The sequence below is a fragment of the Dendrobates tinctorius genome, unplaced genomic scaffold (assembly GCF_039654945.1).
Source record: "Dendrobates tinctorius isolate UK_male_01 unplaced genomic scaffold, ASM3965494v1 ptg000165l, whole genome shotgun sequence".
NCBI classification, from domain to species: Eukaryota; Metazoa; Chordata; class Amphibia; order Anura; family Dendrobatidae; genus Dendrobates; species Dendrobates tinctorius.
In genome coordinates, this window is record NW_027361832.1 from 35,331,116 (window position 1) to 35,357,248 (window position 26,133).

The 26,133-nt window shown below is 43.6% G+C and overlaps 1 protein-coding gene across 1 annotated transcript in view; it reads right to left on the reverse strand.

The window, feature by feature from the left end:
• The window catches only part of CRISPLD1 (cysteine rich secretory protein LCCL domain containing 1), a 162,455-nt gene that overhangs the window by 99,869 nt on the left and 36,453 nt on the right, over positions 1-26,133 (reverse strand). The window contains exons 3-6 of the mRNA XM_073550630.1: positions 4,922-5,040; positions 4,705-4,837; positions 2,943-3,058; positions 2,622-2,722 (exon numbers count right to left, since the gene is read on the reverse strand). Of these exons, the coding sequence (XP_073406731.1) occupies positions 2,622-2,722; positions 2,943-3,058; positions 4,705-4,837; positions 4,922-5,040 (469 nt within the window). The remainder of the gene's footprint in view (positions 1-2,621; positions 2,723-2,942; positions 3,059-4,704; positions 4,838-4,921; positions 5,041-26,133) is intronic.

Below are 26,133 nucleotides of genomic sequence, written 5' to 3' on the forward strand. Positions count from 1 at the left end.
ATTTCCCTTGCATGCTTCTCTACGTTGACGAAACAATACAATATGTCAGGGATCAGATAGCTAGTCCTAAGTCTACGGTTCGATGTGGCAAAAGTTGGTTACCCATTCCTTCACATTGCTCCACAACTCTACACATCATATCACAATTATGGTTCCAAGTCCTGTAGCAGGTCCTAGGCCAAGCAGAGGGAGGGAACCACATTACACTAGTCAGACAGAGAGAATCTTACTGGATCCATAAGTTCCAAACTCTAGCTGCATTGGGCCTTATTTGAGAGCTTCACCTTTTGATATAGAAAATTGAGACATGAGCCAACTGATCTAATATTTATATTTATTTTATTCACTGAATAATAACCTATTCTTTTCCGTTGCAGAACTGTTAAATCAGGCAGCCAAGAGAAATCCCTCATCGTCTTCCCTTTCCCATATCCCCCATTGGTGACACACCTGTGGTAAGTTCTTTTGTCTCCTATACCTAACCCTCCCCTTCCTTTTTACACACCTTTTCCCATTTCTGGCATGTCCTCCCTTTGTCATACCTTGTGCGTTTAACAAACCAACCTCCCCTTCTCTTATGTATACCATATTTTGCTCCTATCCACTCCACCACCACCCCTCCCCCAAGTCATTTTCTTACTTTCTATCCTCCATACCCTCATCCTGTATATTACCATCATACCCTTCCACTGCTCCGCAGCACGCCACTAATATGTCTGGCTGACAGTCCTTGTCTCCTACATACATCATTCTTCTTGTATGAGCATCACTAATCACCCTAACAACAGTCGCGTGGTGTGCAACGCGTTACCACATGACCGCAGTTATCCTCATCCTCACACACCGGGACACATGCACTGCACATCATTGCCCCGCATCATGTCCCTGATCTCCATGACCACGGGTCACTTGCTTTGCGATGCATCACCACGTGACCCCTCCCTCCTCTGCCAATGCCATTAAACATCTAGGCTCTTATAACATGCAGTGTCGCCCCTCCTCTGCCTCCTCTATACTCAAGTTACAGCCAACTTCTGGGGCCTGCCCTCCATGACCCCATGCTCCCAGACTTGTGGCCTGCTCCATATAAGATTCCCCCAGGATGCTCCACACCCAAGAGACATGCACACAGTAGGCACCGACGCACCCTGACAGGCATAGCTACTAAGGTAATATCAGTATGAGAGTTATACCCCTCCTTACATTTCTACCCCATTGACTACTCATGCTCTATTTTCCACCTTCCAGGAATCCGCCATACACTTAAAGCTTCTGGGATTTCCATATGTCATTTGGACGCTATACAGGTACATAGTACTTTTGCTTCTCCTCTCCCCCTCGGTCACACCTTTACTCAAAGTGGTTTCAACCTTGCTCTACACCAACATTTCTATTGATCTATTTCATATTTTAAATTGTTTGCTACATGTTTATAGTCAATGGATAATATTTCAATTAAGGTACAGAAACAAAATAAGGGAGAGATACATATTTCCAGCACCTAACACATATACACAATGCAGCGTTTTCTGTGGTCTCATCATGTGATTCATAATATATTTTCTCCTGCCAGGTATCTTTGTCATATTTTTTATACTGTAAATATTGTAATAAATTATGTATATACTTTCTATGTTTGTGTACTGACATCCTGTTCCACCCCCCCTGCCCTTAGAGCGACTATGTGACAAAGGCCCGGGAGAGAGTTGAAACGTTAAATTCGCTTCTATCATACATACTTTTGTCCGCCACTTGGACTTACCGTATCTTGAGCAATAATTAAAAATTAAAAATATTTGCACTAAACTTTGAGTGTGTGGTGAAAATTTATCTGCCCTGTGTTCATTGGGCACGTACCAAAGCAATGCCATGATCAAATGAACTCACGTCCTATAAGTACTTATTGTTCCAATATTATTTACAATTATAGGCGTATGGATCAAGGTGCGACCGCTACCTATACACCATATCTATTGCCATTCCAGAACTACCCTGACCAGAACTATTAAAAATTTGCCCTAAGCCTCCCCGACATGTTTCATCAGTGTATTGAGGCTATATATTCATATATAATAATATGCATATTTGTAATGCAATTAAGACAACACTTTTACGCAAGTTCACCCCCAAAAAATGGTATTTTGATTTTGAAATCCTATGATTCTACAGATAAAGCTGAATGACATCAGATTGCAATACCATTAAATCCATTCTACCTTTATGTATTGATCAACATATTTATAAAGCGACTCACCGATTTATATAGATTTCTGGTGCAAGTTCCAAGTTTTATAACAGTCTAGATCTAAGTTTACAGTTCTACTAGTTGATATTAGAAATCGTAACCAAGGTCAACACATCTCTAACCACAGCCCTGAAGCCAGCATAAATGTGAGTGTAGACATAGGCTATAAGGGTACAGTCACACGTAATCATTTTCTACCACAAATCCGTGGTAAATCTGCATTAAAATGTGCATGTGTTACATGTCGATTTGCTTTTCACAGTTTTCAATATATCTATACTTCATCCATATCCAAACTTTAGTATAGCATTCTTGGATCTATTATACATTGTAGGACGCCCTTGTAAAAGTTTTAAAATTATGATGTATACTGTACCTCGGTAACAGAGATTATTCCTGCAGCCTCCTCCATAGCTGGGTGGGCAAGCCGAACATGAGCGGCCATGCTTGTAGGGAGCATGACCCCACCAATTTCCCCTTTGAAAAATAATATTGCCATTGAGTTATTACATATATATTTTTTAAATGCCAAGATTTATATATTTGACACTTTACATATGTTCTAATTTTCAAGTTAAATTTTGAAAACTACATGCAACATTATACTTACAGTTTTTCTTATTTGTATTTTATATACAGTTTATATATTAGTATTACTATATTATCCAAAAATACAATGTAGTTGAACTTTACTTACTTTGGAGAGTAATTGCACACTAGATATATTGCCTTTGGCCATATTTGCCCCCAAACATTCATGTTATGGCACAGGTTTATGGCACAACCAATTCTACTGCTTGTTGCCCAAACCACCTTAAAAGAAAGAAAGCAAAAAAGAAAGCATAAAGAAAAACCAAGAAACAGAAAATGTCAAGTTCAATAATATAATCATAATTTACAACCTTTAAAAGGTAGTCCTCTTGAAGCACAGGCAAAAGCTCCATTGAATACTGCTAATCTTAAGGCAAAACTTCATTTTCGTACCAATATTTTACGTCGGTGTACATTGAATTGCTCACTTTAAAGAAAATCTGTCACCAGATTCATGCTGCCCAAACCATGGGAAGGGTGTATCAGAGCTCGACTTGATGACTGTAGCCACGTATATTTTTCTGCAAAACACTTCACCATTACAGAGCAAAATAATATATACTGTAAGAAGTTTGGGTAGGCTACCATAGCCAGAGATGAAACTGTTGTGGCAACGCCCCTGGCTAGCTTTCCCAAGCGCCGCTACAATTGATTGATAGGACTCTCCCATAGTGAGAGAGCGATCAATCACCTGGCGTCGGATTAGTCTCGTCTCCGGCTATGGTGGCTGGACGGATCTTCTACCAATATGATGGTGGACATAGCTGTTATGAGGATCTTCTCACCATATTCCTTTCTGGAATGCCAAAACCTTTGAGAGGAAAATATACTTAGCTGTAATCGCTGTAATCGAGCAGCCAGGCTTTGATTCATGCTGCCTGAGGATTCGGCAACATGAATCAGGTGACAGATTCCCTTTAATAACAGAAATCCTGATAATTTTCTGTTGTGTTGATTGACTATCAAACTCTCTCCTCTTGCCCGGAATACTTGGCAGATTACAGTCTGCATTCATGGTAGTGTGTTTCCTGTCAGTTGATAGTAGCCGTAAGCTTTCATACCAGTCAGCATATACAGGGCATCTAGTTTAGTCTAAATACTTCCAGTGACATTAATTTATGCATTTTGCCAATAACTATTACACATAAGATATTAACTAAGGGCTCACTCACACCTGCCATGAAATCGGACAAGTGCAATTCAATAAAAAATTAGATTCCACTTGGCCCAATATTACTCTGTGGGGCAGCTCAAACCTACAATTATTTTCTCATTCCGATCCTGAATCGGATCACACACACCCATATAAGTCTATGAGTGCATGTGAAACATCGCACTGGACTCAATATCAACCAAGTCCACTGTTGAAATTGAACTGTTGAAAGTCCAGACCAACAACCTACGCCCTGTCCTACAGCTGTATTATAGAGGGAAACCCCTTTAAAGGGAATTTGTCACCAAGTTTTTGCTACTTGAGCTGATATCATCATGCTGTAGGGGCAGAGATACCAATTCGAAGGATGTGTCACTTACAGAGCTGTTTGCTGTAGTTTTGATAAAATCACTGTTTTATAAACAGCCGATTATCACTTGGACTAGTAACACTGCTGTCATGTAGTCCTCCCTATTCATGAGCTCCATATAACTCCGCCCCCACCACTGACTGGTCTTCTTCTGCTCATGCATATCGTACACAGAAAGTTCAAAACTACAGCAAGCTGCCCAGTAAGTGACATTCAGATTGCATAGCAAAACCCTGATAATAAATTCTCTTAAGGAGGAGTTGAGGTGTTACAGTAATGCAATTATTAGTCTCCAATTTTTAAAGAATATCTACATAAGTTAATTGTGGTTGATATAAAATATACCTGTGTATAATGAGTGCACACTGGCCCAGAACACCTGAATGGACAGTAAGGGTTACACTCTTGTGGATATGGAAACGTATAATCTCTAACTTCATCGTACCAAGCCTGGACGTGGTAAGTAGGTGGCCTGAACCTATATTGGAAGTGCAAAAAAAAAGTCTTTAATTTTCATATATAGAAGTACTTTTTTTTCTAAAAACAGAGATATTTGTCTTACCTTCCCCAATGGGCACCCAAATTCTGACCAATAGATGGGAGCAAATTTGCAGGACCATGTTCCCATAGACAAGTTTCAGCCCATGCTTCAGCAGATCTTTCCAATTCGACATCCCATATCTTAAACACACAAAATAAGATTGGTAATGCTTGCAAAGGGATAAAATATTGTGCTGAAATAATACATGAAATGCAAACTGACCCTATTGAGTTCTACATTTATTAATGCAATATTCAGCTTTGTAGGGTCCTTTTTTTACAAGAAAAAAATGAGCTGTTGGCAAAAAAAAATTTAAAATTCTTCAAAGAGTTATGGGACTTAACCTGACCCCAAAGTTTCAGTGATTTAAAGAACGCTATTTAGAGATACTCTGCTGTCCTCTGCTAGACTGCAGCTGAAGCTTGAGCAAACCATGACAACTGGACAGCGCCGACATGGGCCACCATGGAGTTTGTGTAGGAAATGCTTTAAATGCCTCTCTCTAATAACACCTGTGGGAACTGTAACAGAGCCCATATTGGTTGTCGTCTAGATTTACAAGCAGCATATAGATATATATGTACAGTGTCTAAGACGTGTCACACTTAGTTTTCCATTTTCAGTGACACAGGTATTTCCCAACGTATACTGTGTCTTTGACAGAGAGCTGTGATGCATGCCACTGTATAAATGTACAACTGGTATATGTCACCAATTGCAGAAATGTATACGATTTAGTGTACATTTTTATTGCATGTCTTTATATAGGAAGCTGCAGTACATTATACTTTCTCAAACATAAAAAAACTTGCTGATATATGCAGACACTTTTTTATCATATGCACGGTGTAACTAGAGTTCGATGTGCCCCAGTGCAAATTATGGGTCTGGGCTCCCACCCCCACGTTGGTGGGAGCCAACACGTGAAGGCATAAATGTTTGCCCCCGTGTAATAATGTCCCTGTCCTGGCCCCTTATTTAATAATGTCCCTCTTCCTGGCCCTTACCTGTAATAATGACTCCCATCCTGGGCTCCTTTGTGCATTAATATCCCCCATCCTGATTTAATGGTCCCCCATTATTGGCCCCTTGCTATATTAATAGCCCCATCCTGGGCCCCTATATGTACTAATGTCTCCCATCCTGTGCCCCTTCTTGGTATAACATCCCTCATTCTGGACCCTTCCTGAAATAATGTCCCTCATCCTGGGCCCCATCAAGTAATAATGTCCCTTATATTTAATGATGTCTCTTATCTAGGGCCCAATCCTATAACAATGTCCCCCTTTAAGGGCCCCATCCTATTACAATGTCCCCTATTATGGTCCTCTTCCTATAATAATGTCGTCAGTTCCAGTCTAACACATTTTGTCAAAAAAGAAATGATTCTTCCTACGTCCCCCACTCCCACGTCCTCTTAATAATAATAATAATAATAATAATCTTTATTATTCCTCTTCAATGGTTGGCGCAAAAGCTGGCAGCTAACTTTGGTGCACCTAAAGATAACTGCCCCATTGAATCTAAACAGTAACACTTGTAATGAAAAGAAAATCCCAATCCATATTATAAGGAGAAAAAAATCTCTAGAACAGAGTGTAACAAATTGCTCCTAGTATTATCATCTGCACAGACATTATTATAAGAACTGTTGGCTTGTCTTTGCTCCAAAATTAGAAACTCCTCTACGGTCTTGATAAGCAATGTCAGCACCTCAACGGCTACAAGAAAAGATTAAGGGAAATAAAACATTGCTGGTGTATAGCCACATACTGTACTGCCAGCACTCGGTGTGCCCGTGGAGTTCAGCAGGATACCATTATTAACAGTGTCAGCTTGACTTGTTTCCCACAATAATGGCGATTTTTCAATCAATATGTGATCTAATCCTGTATATGGTAAAAAATAAGCTTTAAACTTCTTCCTTGGAAGCTCCATTCCCGGTTTGAAAAAACATTATGTGCTTTATTCTGAAGAACAACTAGAAATAAGCACATTTTGTAAAACTACTGAGAACGTTTCCTCATAGAATCTGCTAAAAAAAAAATAAGCATCACAGTACAGGCAAAGTCAATTAATCTTCCTCGAATATCAATTTGTACAGTTGCAGAGCATGAGACCAGTTTCACATATCTGACTTTCATGGTCCAAACATGGACTTCAAAATCCGTAACAGCCGCAGGTTTCCTGAACCGAACTCAACAGCTTCACAGAAATAAATGAGGCCGTTGAGGAGACATGTGGCTTGGCTGGACATCACATTCCATGCTCACGTTGTTAAAGGTCAAATGTCATGAAACCAAAGTACGAGAGTATGAAACATTTCCCCCTGCTTCAGTGCAAATGACAGCGACAGCAGAACAGGAAGATAACGCTCAAAAAAGGATTACCTTTGCAGGTGGTGCACACAAAAAATGACCCTATCCTCATCCATCTGGATTGATTCTTCTCTGGTTTTGTTTGCATCTTTGGTCTGTACTAGTACCATAAGGTTGTACCTGCAGCCCCATTAGGTTACATATTTAGTCCATCTCCTCCTAGATGGCACATAAATAAGTACTCTCATGAGAAAGCTGACTGTGTTCTCAAGGTCATGGTGTGGTTACCAGAACAAGGCCCATTACATGATGAGAGGAGAACAGGGCCAGAGACAGTTATCAACCCAGCAGCAGGAATAGTATCTGTACTTTTGTGTGAGGACAAACAGGGGAAGAACATGGCCGAGCTACAAAATGATCTCTAGCAGCCTACTGGAGTGCATATTTCTAATCAAACTGTCAAAAATAGTCTCCACGAGGGTGACCTAAGCTCACAGCCTGATGTTGTTTGCCAGAGAACACCACAGTTGGCATTAGCACATTGGGGTTTTTTTCACCGATTAGAGCAAGTTCACATTTTCATCGATTAGGCATTGTCGAAGCTTACGCTGGGGCAGTTGGCCCTGGCTTCCTTCTAGTGTAGGACAATGCTTTAGGATAGTTAAGGCATTTTTTTATCATTTAAGGCCCTCATGTTCCCCAGACCTGATTCCAATTTCAAAACCTCTGGGACATTATGTATCAGTGCACCTGACACTGCTAAGAAGTGACAGACTATCCGGAAGCTCACTGATGCTGCTATCTAGGACACCACCTGCTGTTGTATCTAGAGCATGCTCAGACGTCGTCAGGAGCGCATACAGTCACATGGGGACAATACACAAGAAATTAAGGAAATTCTTTGGAAACTCGATCCTCCGCAGATAGATCCGCTCATCTTTAGTATAAAGAAATTTGTTTCCAATTTATAATATGAAAGAAAGGCCCTAGGAAACTGTGGCAATGCAGATATACCAGTGGTTAAAAAAAAGTTTCAAAATGTATTTCCTTAGAGTTAAACAATTGTTTTTAATGTGTCATTGAAAAGAGAATAAATAGGTGAATGATTGTTCAATCACAATAATACATTGATAAAATAGTTTCCCTAAATACCTTAGAATTTTTCTTAAACAGAGGATTTTGTGATCCCACCTTGTTTTCATGCAACCTATATCCAACATGGTAGATGTTAATTTGTCTAGTCAACATTCTTGAATGAAACCCAAGGAAATATATTTGGCACTGTTATTTAGACATTGTCCTTATCCCTGCTATGGAGATGTCTCACCAGCTGATTAACGGAAAGTTTGGGAAACAATCTAATTTAAATTTGATTTGAACCTCTGCTTTATATAAAAATAAGAGATTCAGTGAATAGTTCTCTGAAATACAACGTCAATGCATCTAGTGTTATCCTTATACTTGAAGAGGCTAAAAGTATGTTCTCTTATTCTATTACCAATATATTTTGCTTATGTAATTTCCCGCTCGTTGATTCCCCTCTCCCCCCCCCCCAGATTCTAGAAGAGGTTTTGTCTTATACTTATTTTGGCCCTTGTTTCTTACAGCAGACCTGTCCGCTTGGCCCCAGATACATTTTTCTCACCTCTTCAGCAGTTTCTGTAACTTAAAAAAGTATTTGTCCACTGTTAAATTGAGTTTAATAGGAGGTGTAAAAACAAGGGCTCCGGTTTTGTAGAACATTAACACCTTGGCTTGAACTTACTGTCTTCTTACAGATTTCCCAATCATATGTCTATTACAGATGTGGAAAAAAACACAACCCATTAAAGGCAATCTGTAAGCAGCAGGTTTTTGCTATGTAACCTGACAGCAAAATGAGGTTGAAACTGAGACCCTGATTCCAGCAATGCATCACTTAGTTTACTGGGTGCAGCAGTTATGATAGCATCACAGCTTATTCTATTGCAGAACTAGCAGTGCTTGGAATTCTGAGCCCTGTGTAACCTCACATACAACACTGATTGGCAGCTTTCTGTGTATAATGTATATTGACAGAAAGCTACTAATCAGTGGAGAAGGTGCGATTGGGCCAGGAGGCATTAGGCAGGTTGTCTGGTGTGACGCTGGTGGGTGTAGACCCACTGTGCCACGAGCTGGGCATACCCTTAAGGATGTAAGTTACTGACTGATGCGTATTCACTAGAGCCTCTGATGGTGAGGATATGCTGGGATTCCGGTAGTCACCAGGTACCACTCCAGGGTGTAGTCAGACGGTCCAAGGTCTGGGTAGGTGTAAGGGTGTGACAATGACTATTCTATACCTGCCCCTGAAGACAACATTTGCAGTGTGAATATTGACTTGGGTTTTAGTGCGTTTTATTGTATGATGTAAAAAGTAATGTAAAATGCATAGTGTTATAGGTACTGATGCCGCTGTGTGGGTACTGTATTTGAAATGCCTAAAGTAACCTGGAAAAATATTCAGGATTGAGAGTCCTCAGTAGTTGATACCTTTTAATGGCTAACTGAAAAGATGGTAACACATTGCAAGCTTTCGAGACTACTCAGGTCTCTTCATCAGGCTAGACTAATACAAAATCCGAAGAATCACATATTTATGCACAATACAGCACAGAAAAAATGCAATAGATAAGACAAGTGACGTGAAGCAGAACTATCAATATGGGAGAGGGAGAAACATAAATATAAACATTGGACCAGTTCATAGATAAGGAGTCCGGATGTTTTATGGTCCTCTGATTGGGGTCTAGTTTTGTGTTGTGATTCCCCCACAAGGTTTTAAAAGGAAATTCCTTAATTGATGTAAAAAGACATAAATCCATGTGACACATTCATTCCAGCACTGAGAGTGTCAAAGGTCGTCATAAATTTGTACTCCCAAACTCGTCTCTCCCTCTGAGAATTGAAGTTACCTTTCAATACCAGTAATTTCATATCCACGTTGCTGTGATCAGGGATACAGAAATGTTTTGCCACAGGTAGATCCATTCTTTTTTCTCTTATTGTGTGACGATGAGTATTCATCCTTGTTCTAAGCTTTTGCCCTGTCTCCCCCACATACAGACCCCCAGTTGGACATTTAGTACAAATAATTAAGTACACCACATGTACACCACATGTACACTAATGTGGTGTACTTAGTTATTTGTACTAAATGTCCAACTGGGGGTCTGTATGTGGGGGAGACAGGGCAAAAGCTTAGAACAAGGATGAATGCTCATCGTCACACAATAAGAGAAAAAAGATTGGATCTACCTGTGGCAAAACATTTCTGTATCCCTGATCACAGCAACGTGGATATGAAATTACTGGTATTGAAAGGTAACTTCAATTCTCAGAGAGAGAGACGAGTTTGGGAGTACAAATTTATGATGAACCTTGACACTCTCAGTGCTGGAATGAATGTGTCGCATGGATTTATGTCTTTTTACATCAATTAAGGAATTTCCTTTTAAAACCTTGTGGGGGAATCACAACACAGAACTAGACCCCAATCAGAGGACCATAAAACATCCGGACTCCTTATCTATGAACTGGTCCAATGTTTATATTTATGTTTCTCCCTCTCCCATATTGATAGTTCTGCTTCACGTCACTTGTCTTATCTATTGCATTTTTTCTAGGCTGTATTGTGCATAAATATGTGACTTCAGATTTTGTATTAGTCCAGCCTGATGAAGAGACCTGAGTAGTCTCGAAAGCTTGCAATGTGTTACCATCTTTTCAGTTAGCCATTAAAAGGTATCAACTACTGAGGACTCTCAATCCTGAATATTTTTCTATCTACTGGCTAACACGGTACAAAGATATACATCTTTCCTGTATCTAAAGTAACCTGGTACACTCAGCTCAGGGGTAGGGAAAGTATAGAACATAGTTTAGCGCTTACTTAGATTAGATAAGGCAGTGGGGAGCCTTACAAGTGTACAGTAATAGGAATAGTATAGGATAATGTTAAATGTTTGGGACCAGCCGAGCATGGGAATTGCTGGATGTAAAGCTTATGGCTCAAGTTAGGCACTGAGGAGTGTGCCTTAATCCCTTGCATACAGAAGAAATAGGGAAATGTGTGAGGGAAATCTAATGGATTTCAGAAGTGCTGTGGTGCATGACAGGAAATCTCTGGGGTTGACAGGAAGATCAAGCATAGGGATAGTCATAGCTGAACTTAAGCAAGAGCTTGAAATGTACTGTGTTGATGAAAATGGAACTGGAGGCTGCTGTGCCCGATACTGTGTATTAAACACTGAAGTACTTGAACTGTCCAGTGAAGTTGAACTTGTTATAACTAACCAGGTGTCCCCTGATGTGTGGCTGATCCTAGAACTAGGGACGTGGATGCAGTGGAGGCCTCCGGCCTGCAAGTGAGGACAATGCACTGTACACAACATGACACAAACGGACTGGGACACAGTGTTTCTGTAAAGTTCCAGGGTGTGGAGAAGCAGCAGCTCACCCACGGCTACTGGCCGGGACACCTTACACAGGCAACATGGGTTCACTATTCAAATCTGGAATCAGGAATGGAGAGGTCAAATACAGCAAGTAAACAGGTTGGGTCAATAACGGGAGACATATTAGAGTTGAAAGGGATCTCCAGTGTCATCATGTCCAACCCCCTGCTCAATGCAGGATTCATTAACCCATCTCAGACAGATGTCTGTCCAGCCTCTGTTTGAAAACTTCCATTGAAGGAGAACTCACCACCTCTTGTGGCAGCCTGTTTCCCTCATTGATTACACTCACTGTCAAAAAGTGAAGCTTTTATTTTGCTACTTTTATGCCTAGTTCAGAAAGCAACTGTAAAATTTAGGTGAGTCACATCTGCAATTTGAGTATGGTTGAGTATGTTGCTAGCTCTATGTGCAGGTCCATGCACTTGTCGGGATGAGTGGAAAATTGCAGATAGTGCCCAGACCCAGAATATACTCATCTGAACCAGACATTCATTTTTCAAACCTTCTAGTTTTTATAATGTTTTCCAGGCAATAACTAATCTGTTCCCATGCAAGTACTAAGATAGAGATAAACATAATTTTGTCTTTGTACAAATCACTAGTTAGACCAAACAGAAAACTCTGCACAGTTTTGGACACCTGTACATAAGGACATACTGTACATTATATGGATGTATCCGGACACCTACACATTATACCTACAGCAGCTTTTTTGACATCCCACAGGCATTAGTATGAAGTCAGTTCCCCTCTTTGCAACTTCCACTTTTTAGGAAAGCTTTTTTCAACATTTTGGAGTTTGTCTGTACAAATTTTTGCCCATTCACACAGATGAGCTTGTGCAAGTCAGACAGGTTGGTTTTACGAGAGGGTGTGGCTTACAATCATTCCAGCTCATCCAATAGGTCTCAAATACTCAGGACTCAGTGCGGCCAGTCAGTTTCTTCCTCACTACGAACTCACACAACCATGCTTTTGTGGACTTTGCTTTGTGCACTGGGCACGGTCATGCTGGAAAAGAAAGGGGCCTTCCCCAAACTGTTCTCAAAGTTGGAGTCTTAGAATTGTCCAAACTATCTTAATATGCTGAAGTATTAGCATTTCCCCTCATGGCTATGAGCAGCCTAAACCAACCACTAACCAAGAATCAAAATAACCTCGAGGGGGACAAATATTCAAAAAAGAACACAAATAATATTTTATTTGGATTATATGATGTGATTATGTTTCAGTTTAGGCCAAACCGTGGAAAAAAGAAACCAAAGTAAATTCACACCACCAAACTTTACAGTTGGCACAATTAACTCAGACTGGTAGCATTCTTCTGGTATAAATCAAACTCAGATTCATCCATCAAGCTGGCAGAGTATGATTTGATAATCCACAGAACATGTTTCCACTACTCCAGATGAAAGCAGAGGTGTGTTTTGCACCACTCCATTCCATGCCTGACATTGTACTTGGTGATGTAAGGTTTGTATGTAGCTGTTCGGCCATTGAAATCCATGTGATAAAGCTCCCAATGCACTGATATTAATGACCGATGAGGTTTGGATTCTGCAGTTAGAGTCAGCAGAGCGTTGGTGACTTTTATATGCCTCAGCACTCAACTACCTTGTCCCGAAACATCACATGTTTTGCCACTTCTTGGTTCAGTTGCTAAACCCTTCCAATTTTTAATAATACCACTTTCTGATTGTGGAATATTTAGGCTGAAAGAAATGTAATTATCTGACTTGTAGCAATGGTACAGGAATAAACTGATATAAGTGAGGTCTTTAGAATGAGACTCCTATTAGTACAGGTATACTGCATGGTGGGGGGCTGGATTTTCTGCACCTGTGGCAATCGGACTGAATGAAAAAACTAAATTCAATACTTAAGGGATGTGTCTAGTGATGAGCATGTATACTCGTTGCTCGGGTATTCCCGAGCATGCTCGCGTGGTCTCCGAGTATTTTGGCGTGATCGGAGATTTAGTTTTTGTCGCCTTAGACACATGATTTGCGACTGCTAGACAGCTTGAATACATGTGTAGAATGCCAGTTTGTTAATGAATTTCCACATGAATTCAGCCAATCTACAAGTCGCAAATCATGCAGCTTAGACGACGAAAACTAAATCTCCGAGCACGCCAAAACACTCGGAGATCACCCAAGCGTGCTCGGGGAGACCCGAGCAACGATTCTACTCGTCCATCACTAGATGTGTCACAATAAATCTGTTAATATTAGGGATCTCAGATCAAGGTGCAGAAATAGCAAGCATTATCCCTGCAAATAGGCTATGCTACCTCATTAACGTACTGCAGTTACATTTTTTGCTTATTGGAGTGGTCCACATGTTCTGTTTTACAACATCATTGCTATACTTATAGCATAGGGTGTTATGGAGCAATGTTGATAATGTGGCCCCCCTGAGGCTCAGTCGCCACAGAGGTACTGCACCTCCTCCTGAGGTGTGGTATCCCACCATCCAGGTAAGGTGGAGACCCCTGACCAAACTCCAACACCTGCACTCTATACCACAAAGTAGTGTAGCAAAGCACCTTTGGCGGCTCCCTGCTTGTAGTATAGCAAAGCACCCATTGGTGGCTCCTTGCTTGGAACACGAAACGTGCTGGGAGGTGGGTGGATTTAGATTACATTACAAGGAGCGGGAAGAGATTAGGATTAGAAGTCAGTTGGTTGGAGAGCTAGAGAGAAGAAGATCCCCGAAGAGAGGGATAGATGGATGGAAGTGCTACAGCAGATCCCAGTGACCTGGGTCTGCTGGCACGGGAAAGAGAGAGAGAGCAACATAGACTGAAAGCCTGATTCTTCATAGAAAGAAAGGATTAGTACGGAACGTGAGGAGTAAAAGAGAAGACGTGGGTGAGAAGAGAACCCTTCCTAGAAGTTCTAAGCGCAAGGCCGGGGCCCGGTCCCCGAGGTTGTATGGATACTAATGGTCCTGCAGCAGACACCGGAGGAATAGAAGCAGTGACCACTCTATTCCCACACAAGACTTGGGGGCACAACAGCAACTGGATAGTGAGCCGGGACTTAGTTGCAAGGAGTCCCCGAAGCAGGCTACAGCTGTCTGCCGTACAAGTAGAGTTCATAGGAACATCAGACAGGAGGAACTCCAGTGTAACTCAGTACTAGGAGTACTTCATCTAAAGGCGCTATAAGAGGAGACGTTCAGAAAGGCACATGTTGGCGGAGTGTGGAAAGGAGTATTCCATCTGGCCTGGGGGTTGACTGAGTCCCTGACCCGGAGGACACGGCACGGAGGCGGGCACCTGTTTGTACAACAGACTGTGAGTAAAGCTTTGGAACTACATGCCCTGGTGTCCTCCACTTATTCCTGCGCCAACCTATCCAGCACTGCTACATCCCTTGCGCCTGACACCACACCAGCTACGTGTCACCTCACTTACTCTGCCCTGGGACTACAGCCCTGCCTGTGGAGGGCTATAACATCACTGCTGCACCACACCATCAGTCCCAGAGGATCTGCATGCAGCGTCGGCTTAACACTTCCCTTGCCGAACACTACAGGTGGCGTCACGAACTATTCATTTCCATTACAAAACATCATTCAATCTCCCTTTTACTTGGGCGCCCAGGGCCTCGGACCGGGTCACCGCTGCTGTGACAATCCCCTGAGAGACTGGCCCGGTACCGAGTACCCCACAGCCCTGGGAGGGCGACCCAAAACTTGGTATTACGAACAGGATGACGAGACCCGATGCCATCGGGCTCTGTGTGCCTAAGACTCAAAGTTTTTGAAAATGTGCTGAAGACCCAATTTAATAGACTGCAAAGTGAATGCTAAAAATGGGCGCTGGCGCGGTGAAGAAGGGCGTGACAACATGACTGTCCTGGGTCTCCCCTATCTGAACTTCTATGCGACAACGACATGGTCCACCCCCCGAGGGGTTCATATACTGGCTTGGTATGGAGGAGTTGGAAGAAGATGCCGCCCTCAGATGGAGGGGAGAGGGCCAGTGGCGGGAAAAGATCTTAGGCAGGAAGCAGAATGCCAGAATGTCATCTTGGAAGGAGAAGGGAGGAGGCCTGTGGAGCATGCGGAGGTTGAGTTGGATCTTCTTGGCGCCATGGCTGAAGGCTCCAACCCCGTCTCCGGGATGAACCGCCAACAGCTGGAGGACAAGATAACCCAGCTGACATGCCGCCTGCGACTGAGGCAGGAAGGGTTATGGACATTGAACCTGCAGCGCGCCCAGGAGGTGCCTGCACCTGCGGTACCCGCACACCGGTACCTGTCACCGCTGCACCGGATCTCCCCCAGGAAGACCCGGTAGCACCTGAGATGGCTGCAATGATCCCGGCAGCGTCTGTGGGCATCTCCCTGCCACTCCATGTTGCCAAGGGAGCCGAAGCGGAGGAAGAGGAGCTCCCGCCTGGACCTGACGCGGCTGCGCAGAGCCCACCGGAGACCCCCGCAGACCGGGAGCTGCCAGTTGTCCCATCGCCGCCTCCGGTATTTGCCTGGGCCGCCTTGACCATCGCCGCTGCCACTGGGAACCCCATCGTACCTGTATCGGACCCGAGACAACGCCGCCGGGAGGCACCAGGTATAGATCCGGGCCCTCCTAACGGGTTACCCCCTGAATTTACATTGTCGGAGGCTGGCCTGTGGGAGCTTGAAATGGGGTTGTTGGACGAGCCATCCAGGGGCATCAGGCTGTCGGAAATGGGGAGGTGGAAGAGGTCCCTACTGAGAAGGGTCTGGCTGGGGCAGGCACACACGATTCGACACCTTCGGGGTTGGGAGGAATCCAGGCTGCTTGGGGATATCGAAATCCCTTGGTACCGAGTACCCCACAGCCCTGGGAGGGCGACCCAATAACATAGCACAGAATCTGTGTAAGAAGGAAGACCGGGCTGCGGGTACCTGCATTGAGCCGGGTTTGGAACTGTCGAGGCTGCATCCCATGTTGCCCAGGGGAAGGAATAGGGGACTGAACTGGTCCTAAGACCCCGGAAGAGGGGGCATTTTAAGCTAGAAACAGAGCTGAAAGTGCGTGAAGTGGCAGTGAGTTTCCCGCTGTCAGGGAGAGTGCAGGAGGGTGAGCAGCGCTCTATGCACCCGGAGCAGCAGCGTCGTGACGTACTGCGGCTGACATCTCCTGAGCACTCTAGCGGGAAAGGGAGCGTGGAGAGTGCCATGCGCCCGGCTATACATAGGACCGTGCTCGTGCACAGAAACATGGGCCGGCTACAGGACACTCAGTTGTGGTTCCCTCTGCTGGCCAGCACATATCAGCCCCCACTTGGACCGGGATTTCTGCAGCCCTCTTTACTTTGGCTGCACAGGCTTATGGACTAGGAGCTCAACGGGCAAAACCGGAGACCGCCCGTTGCTGCCAGAAGTTGGACCGTTAATTGTGGGACCCCATTGGAGGACATACACCGGCCCATGCCTGTGCTACAACCCCTAACGGATCACCTGCGTCTGAGGGACCTAAAGACACGATATGTTTAATAACTGGACTGTTGTTACATTGTAATTTTTGCTCTCAATGTAACTATTATCTCCCTGGAGGAGTTCCTTTATTGTTCCAAATAAATTGTTATACTGTTAACCCTTGCTCTGCCTCCCTTGCATCACTGCATCCCGTAACCTGCTTACATCTGCAAAGATAATGCTTGCTGCATTTGTAATTAAAGGAAATCTGTCACCGACTCACCAGGTTTTTGCTACCTTATCTGAGAGCGGCATAATGTAGACAAAGAGACCATGAATTCAATGATGTATAACTTAGTTTACTGGGTGCAGCAGTTCTGACACAAGCAAAGTTTTTAGGGCTTTTACTCATCTACATTTAAAATGGACGAGTGCAATCTGATAAAAAATCAGATTATACTCTGACTAATGTTAGTCAGTGATTGTGTTCATCTGTGATTTTTTTTCTCAGCTTGGATTGGACTGAAAAAAACCCTGCAGTATGCTGCCAGTGGCTGCATATATTGGACGAGAGTCGCCAATGTAAGTCAATGAGTGAGAGAAAAAAAAATCGCATGGCACACAGATCATGCATGTGCCATATGATTTTTACCCACTCATCTCATAGGAAACCCGACATTCCATCAGTCAAGTACAGTAAATTGACAGCGTGAATCTTCATAATGCAATACAATTTTTTTTTAAATGGCGAGGGGTGGCCCCTATAATTAATAAACAGCAAAGGCTAGGCAGACAGCTGTTGTCTGCCCTTATTCGCACACTGAAATCAACTTTGACATAGGATAAGGTTTTTAATTTTAGACAGTGTAGGACCGCCCCGACCACAGAGTCACCTTGTCGATGGTGGGACGGCTTTTATGCTATATTTGATCAAATACAGAATTACTAAGAACTCTGTAAAACTTAAGGGTCTGTGCACACGGTGCGGTTTCTACTGCAGATCCACAGCAGATTTGCTGCTGTGGATCTGCAGCAGAACTGCAGGTGATGTACAGTACCATTATAGCCTATGTAAAAAAAAAAAACGCTGTGCACATGCTGCAAATTTTTCCACGCGGTTTCTGTGCAGAAAAAAAAAGCAGCATGTCACTTCTTTTGTGCGGTTTTGCTGCAGTTTTCCACCTGCTCCATTCTACAAATCCGCAGGTGGAAAACCGCACAAAAACAGCAGTAAAACCGCAAAAAACAAGGAAGAAATCCACAGGAAAAATGCAGGTCACTTGACCTGCGGATTTAGTAAAATTCGCTTGGAAAAATCCGCAGGAGGATCCGCACCGTGTGCACATAGCCTCAATGCACTTTTGCTTTTTATTTATTTAATTACAGCAGGGTTTTTCTCATTTTGTCTTTTGTAGGTTTTGTATGCTTTATGGCAAATATGAACATGCGTTTATATGCTGCACGTATACCAACTCAAACCAAGCTCAATTTTTGTGTTTTTTTCTTTGGCCTGATATTAAAAGCTTAGGAAGGGGCCATGGGTATTGGCCCCCTCCCTGACTAAGAACATGAGCCCTCAGTCACCCCAAAAATAGCATATCCATGAGAAATTCTCACTCCGCGAGCAGCAATGTCTGCTCATCTATGAACTTCAGTCACCTTATTGAAGTCAGCGCTCAACATTAAAGCTGCATCTGCAGGCACAGTTCAGTGACGCCTGGTTGCCATGCTGAGCGGTCACATTTTATGTGAACCCTCGGCAAAGCATCCAGATGTGGCTGAGTTGGACTCATCGCAGGACAAATGTATTATCAGTGGACAGGTGAGGATGTGTTTGTTTTTTTATTTTTCTTTGGCTATTAATAAATGAATAAAAGAGGGTCAGGGAGTTTTTTCAATGAAAGGACTTTACTCAGTCTGTGTCTTCATTACATTTGACTATGGGTATAGTAATGTGGGTGTCTTATAGACGCCTCTCCATTACTAATCCTTGGGCTTGATGTCAGCTGACATTACAAAGCTGACATCAACCCACTTGCCACAGCACTATCACCCCACTTGCCTCCGCACCAGGTGAAGTGGGAAGAGCGGAAGCTAAGCACCAGAATTGGTTGATCTAATGGATGTGCCATTTTTATGGCAGCTGAGTTCAGATATTCTTAGTCTGGGAGGGGGCCAATATCCATGGCCTCTTCCTGGACTATTAATAGCCCGGTGGGTCACCCCTTGTTAACAACCAGTAAAGGCTAAGTAGACAACTGGAAACAGATATTAATAGCCAGGGAAGCTTATTACTCCCTTCCAAGACTATAAACATCAGCTCACAGCGGTCGGCTTTCCCTCAACTGGCTAAGAAAAATAACAGGGACTCCAAGCCATTTTTTTATTTTATTTATTTAGTTATGAGCTAAATACATGTGCAGTAAGCTGCCCTGCACTGATTATATTTCTCCATGACATCTATCTATCTATTTATCTATCTATATCTGTATATAAGATTGTTCTATTAATGAGTAAACTATCTTGAAATGACATAGAGAATTTCTGCATGTAAAAGCTGATGTTAAAAATGGATTGCATACAGATTGCATACGCATGTCATAGGTGAGAAAAATTGCATTGTACTCAGATGACACTTGCATGACACTCGTCCTACTTTTCAGTGACAACATCGGACCAATTTTGTTTATGCTGATGAGTCTAAGCCTTAAAATGTAGAGTACAGCAGAGCTGAGAAAGCTGCATCTGCCAAGACCAGCCTCTATGTTCATTGTCTATTTAAAGTGTCTATTTACAGTGAATTGCTTATCACAGGACGGGCCGGACTAGCATGCATGTGCTGCTAAAGTCAATGATAATCTCCAGGTGATGAAACCTTAATTGTGAGTAAACAACAGAGCACAGTCTGACCATGTGACACATCACGGAAATCTGTTTTTTAATCTCTACCTCATGCTGTCCTCAGATTAGATAGAATAAAACCTGCTGATAGATTCTCTTTAGGCTATGTGCCCACGTAGCGTTTTTCAAGCGTTTTTTTCCTGAGCAGAAACGCATGCCCTTGCCAGGGAAAACGCATGCACTTTTTGACACGCGTTTTTGACGCGATTGTCAAGCGTTTTGACATGCATTTTCCTATGCGTTTTTGCAATTACAGTGTATGTATGCGGAATCGCTTTTCTTAGGCCTCTTTCACACATCAGGTTTTCGCCGTCAGGCGTGATCCGGCGCTTTTGACAGAAACCGGATCCGGCGAAATGCAATGCCGGATCCGGTTTCCCCCCCATTGACTTGCATTTGCGCCGGATCGCGCCGGATGGCCATGCGTTTCTTCCGGTTTTCGCCGGATCCGGCAATGTGTCGCGATCCTGTGTCTGGAAAAAACGGCTACTGTAACGTTTTTTGTCTCCGGCGAAAAAGCCGGACCCGCCGGATCCGGTGCGTCCGGCTTTTTCACACAATGAAAGCCTATGAGCGCCGCGATGCGCCTGATCCGGCGAAAGCCGGATCCGGTGGCCGGATCCGTTTTTTTTGGTCTGAGCATGCTCAGTAGCTCTGCCCACAAGACATATATAAAAGCAAGACAGTGGCACCCACAGCCACACCCAACATGCCACCCAAGAAAGCAACCAAGCGCAGCAGGAGAAGGCAGGAGACCACTGCAGCACCATCAGCACCACCACCACCCCAAATGGAGCAGCAAATGGAACATGCTGAGGAGGGGAGTCCAGCAGCAGATGAGAGACGGTAATTATCAAATCCCCCATTCCTCCAAACTAGGGCCATGGAATATCAAGATATTCATTGGCCCTTTGTTTCTCTTTATTCAACAGCCGCCCAAGAGATGCAGCAGCAGCAGCATCAGCAGAAATGGCATCACTGGCAGCAGCAACAGCAGCAGCAATACCCACAGCCATGGAGTCTGGCCATCAACAGGACAGCACATCCTCTTCTGGGAGCCTTCCCTCGCATCGTCAGCGTTTGACGGTAAGTTTTTATTTCCAAAATCCATCATCTCTGTAATATATGTCTATTCATTGCCTTTTATTTCAAAACAGGAATCACAAGATGAAGAGGAGCTCCCAGAAGAAGAAGGAAGGGGTGGACAGACACCTGGAGTGGGCTCACAATTGGTAAGTTTTTTGCATCAAACGCAGAAACACAACATCACACTACACACAACACATAGAAAACAATGTTCTGCAGACCACACACAGCAAACAAATGCCTACATCCAAAGACATAACATTTTTTGTTTTCTTCTCTAGTCTTCCCAATCTGGTGCTCGGCCAAGAGGTCCTCGCAGTGCCTCCCAGGGTCGTCGGCGACAGCAACGCGGCGGTCACCAGCGTGTAAGTATAAATATTTTTGCTTTGTTTTTTTGCACTTTTTATTTCATTTCTTTTGTGGAGGCTAATTATGTTATTTTTGTCTTTTTCTTTAACAGCCTTCACAGCGTGCTCCCGACTCTGACGGTGAGGATGGAGGACTCGATGTGGACCACCTCATCGATCTCGTCAGAGAAAGGGAGCCGCTCTGGAATATGGCTGACCGCCGCCACGCTGACCTTATCATTACCCGACGACTCTGGGAGGAAATCTGTTCGCTCCTTGTGGGCCGCTGGGAGGACCTCGATGTTCGGGCCCAGATTAAAGAGCGTAAGTATATACAGTACCGGTTGCTTGATGTAAACCAGTGTTTCCCGAACTCCAGTCCTCGTGGTCCCCACGGATCATGTGTTCAGGATTTCTATTTACTATGGAAATCCTGAAAACATGACCCCTGGGGACCATGAGGACTGGAGTTTGTGAAACACTGATGTTGTATACTAACCACTCCTTTCTCGTTTCAGGGAACAGAATTGTGAATCGGTGGCGGTCTGTGAGGGATCGTTTCAAGAAGGAGTTCAATAAAGAGATGCGGGCCCCGAGTGGATCTGGAGGACGCAGGAGCAAGTACAAGTACGCACAAGCCCTGTCGTTCCTCCGGGAAACAATGGTCACTAGAAGGTAAATATTACACACCACATGTGAAAAAAAATGTTAGATGTAACTTTTTTTTTTCAGCCAGGGCCATACCATGTCAGTATTTTAATTGTTTTTTTTTCTCTTTATTCCACAGCACGGTGAGCAGCACTCGGGAGCCTGCACGATTGGACCCTTCTGAGACGATCCCTGAGGAGACCGGCACCGAGGGACACTTCGACCGCCCCGGTACATCTGCACCTTCCCAGCCTTCCCACACATTCGACCCATCTGTCCCATCCACCAACACAGGAGCATCGTGGCCGCCTACATTACATGAAGCTGCTGGTGAGGAGATCGCTTTCCCTTTACCCCACCCTTCTGCCCCTGCCACCTCTAGTACACCTGCGGGTACTGGGCGACAGCGGCAGAGGGGTCAGGAAAAGAGTTATGCGCAAGAGTTCTTGCATCTGAATGCATCTTTCCAGAACTGTCTAAAAGTCTTGTCAGAGCAAATCTCCGCAGGCTTTCAGCAGATCAACTCCAGCATTCTGGAGGTGAAGACACTTCTGCAAACCATGCATTCAGAAGCAAGATCTTCGCCAAACCACACCTTTTTCAGGTCTGTTGTGGAGCGCATGGCAACACTATCTCCTACCCAGCAGATGCATGTAATTCATTCGTGCCACGGTGCTCTACAGCAGGTTACCTCCCAACCTCCACCTCCCACCACTGTAGTTCCTCCACCTGCACCCCCTCCAGCCACTTTCCATCCTCCCCCTCCTATTACATCTGCACCCCCTCCAGCCACTTTCCATCCTCCCCCTCCTATTACATCTGCACCCCCTCCAGCCACTTTCCATCCTCCCCCTCCTATTACATACCAGCAACCTCACCAGTACCAGCAACCTCCCCAGTACCAGACATCTCCCCACTTCCAGCAACCTGCCCCGTACCAAACTCCTTCCCCATACCAAACTCCTTCCCCGTACCAAACTCCTTCCCCATACAACTTTCCATCAACATCATCTGCTCCTACAGTCCCTGCCCAACCCTCCACTCCACCGCCCACCACCTCTTCTGCCTCCCACATGTCCACCCATTCTGTAGCTTTTTCCACACCTTCACCTCTAACTGTTCCTTCCCCACCACGATCCCAGTCCTCTCTCCACACACCCAGTGTCGAAGTGTCCCGCAACCCCTCCAGCAGTATTTCCACCCCACACTACACAGATTTGTAATGTGTGTTTTTTAATAAAAATGCCCATTGGGTTTAAAACCTTTATTAAAAAAGTTTTTTGCACTTTAAAAACATTTTACAAAAAAAAAAAAAATTTTAAATAAAAGTTAAATTATCGTTTCACAATGGTTGTCTGTCATTTCTTTCTGCGGCGAAATATGTTTAAAAAAAAGGTTAAATACAGGGTATTTCAAAGGTAAAAAGGTATTCAAAACCAGGTATATAACTGTGGGTAAATTTTAGCTTTTTGCCACAGTTGTGTTCCTGGTTGTGTTTGAAGCAAAGTATTTCACCTAAAAAGTTGTGTTTATTGTTGGTGATTTCCTAACAATGTACACAACTTTTGTTAAAAGGTGAAATACTTTGCATAAAACACAACCAGGTACACACCTGTGGCCTAAAGCTAAAAATAGTAAGACCATGACAAGATAGCCAACTTTGGTTGGCAAAGGTATATACTGTTGGTCCAGAAGGTACACAAGTTTGGTTAGGGCACAAATCTTTCACACTCTGTCATCCTGCCAGTGTACTCTGCCTTGAGGTGACATAAAGTATAGTGCAAAATTGTCCCTCATTACTGAAACCGTCACAGAACTTCTAGTGGTAATATTTCCAATGACAACATCCATCTTCGCCAGTAACTTGCTCTTCTCTCCAACCTGCACTTTCTTCTCTACAACCTGTCAAAGAAGGGCTGTAGGAACATGCTATATATAGTTTTCCAGTAGCCAATCCCGTTCGGAAGGCCACAAGGGTCAATTTTAAAAACCGGATCCGGCGTAATCCGTCGAAAAACGGATAGAAAAACAGATGAACCGGATGAGACGGATCCGGTTTTGTCTGTCAAGAACAAGACGGATCCGGCAGAAAACCTGATCCGGCACATCAGGTTTTACAAAACATTTGCCGGATCCGGCATTCCGGCACGACGCCGGATCGCGCCTGACGCCGAAAACCTGATGTGTGAAAGTAGCCTTAAGCGTTTCCGCAGCAGAAACGCTTGTCTAAAAGCGCTGCGGAAACGCTTAAAAAACGCAACGTGGGCACACAGCCTTAAGGAAAAAGGTCAATTTTACTACTATAACAGGTGATTAAATGTGAGGTTAAGCAATGTGAAAAAAACAGACTGATAAGAATCGTATATATCTAGGAGAATGATGATTCTGCATTATGTATAATACAAAAGTAGCCAGAACTTTACTAGAAACATATTTGCTCACACTTGGGATTCTCCTAATGGACTTCATGAGATAAGGAGCTTAAATTTTTTAAAACATTCTTGAAAGAGATACCATATATGTTGAGTACTGTACTTGTTAACGGCTTTATCTCCATAATCCCAAACTTTGGGGGCCTTTTCAGGACTCCATTGCCTGAGTTCCTCTGCTCAAGTAAGTATCTGCTGCTTATATTATTCCTCCTTGGTTTTTATTTGATCAGTTCAAGTGAAGGCCCAGTTCACACAATCTCCTTTTCTGATACAGAGTTTATTTCCCTTCCCTCAAAGCAATTCATAGATGAATTCTAAGACTAGTATCATAAAAGTCATTTTTGGAGTAACTTGTTGTTTATGGTTGGTCTATCAAGGTTGCTGTTCTGGATGGTATTGCCATATGTTAAAATGATAAATTGTTGACAACTGGACATCAACTTGTGGTTCATTTTCTACTGATGATGTCTATATCTCAGTTATTTTCAGAGTTGTATTTAGACAATAAGCTCCAAAGTGAGAACTAGAAATTGTCATATATTTGTGAAATCAGCAGTACAACCAAATTGTAATGGGCGTGGTGGAACCACTGTGCCACAGTCCAAGAGGAGCCTGGAGGGGTTTGACTAGGTGAGCACCTGACTTTTCACTAGAGCCCCTGATGGTGGGGTTAGGCTTGGTTCCAGATGAACACCAGGTGCTACCCCAGGACAGAACACGGATGTATGGCAGCTGACCCCCAAGGGACTGGCAGCTGGACCTGCCCAGAAAGAAAGAACAGCTGATGCAGGCAGACACTGGTAAGGCTGGTATACAGCGTGCTGGTGGGTCCAGCTAATTTACCGACTGGCCAGGCCAGTGCTGGCTATAATACAGATTGGTACGGCATGTGCAGGTGGGTCCGGCTGTTATACAAGTTGGCACAGCAGGTGCACGTGAGTTCGGCTGCAGTACAGACTGACAAGGCAAGTACTAGAAAGGTGCTTAGGAATAGACAGATAATATTATAATAGCAGGACTAGAGGATAGGGACCTGAACTAGCAAGTGTGTGTAGTAACAGACTAGCATTGTTACATAAGCACCTCCTTGCAGGTGGAGGTGCCTTAAATAATAAGTGGCACACAGCCATTTCAAGTCTACTTTGAAATTTTGAAATTATAGTTTAGAGTTACTTGAAACTAAAAATACTGCTTTAAGACAGAATAATGCCAGATTCACACACACATCCTTGTTTTGCAAGTACAGACCGACCATGAGTTTCCTGACCTGACATCGATAGTTTTATATATGCGTATGGAGCTGAAGAGTTCAGGTCAAGGGAGTTTTGCCCAGTTTATGCATTGTGATCCCTTCTCAGACAAAACAAAAATTTGTGAATCTGGAAACACTGTGTGTCAGAGTTTGATAGCTTGTTTATCTGAATGGAGCTCTTGTAAAGATCCTTCACTGTCTTCTACAAAATGAACCTTAAGATGGCTAACGTCATGAAGTCGTGCTGGGAAGAGCTATTTGACAATCCACAAATATCAACTGCATTACACAGTTAAAATATGAGACATGATTAGTATTATAATTCCATTGCGTGATTGCAAAGGAAATACTTA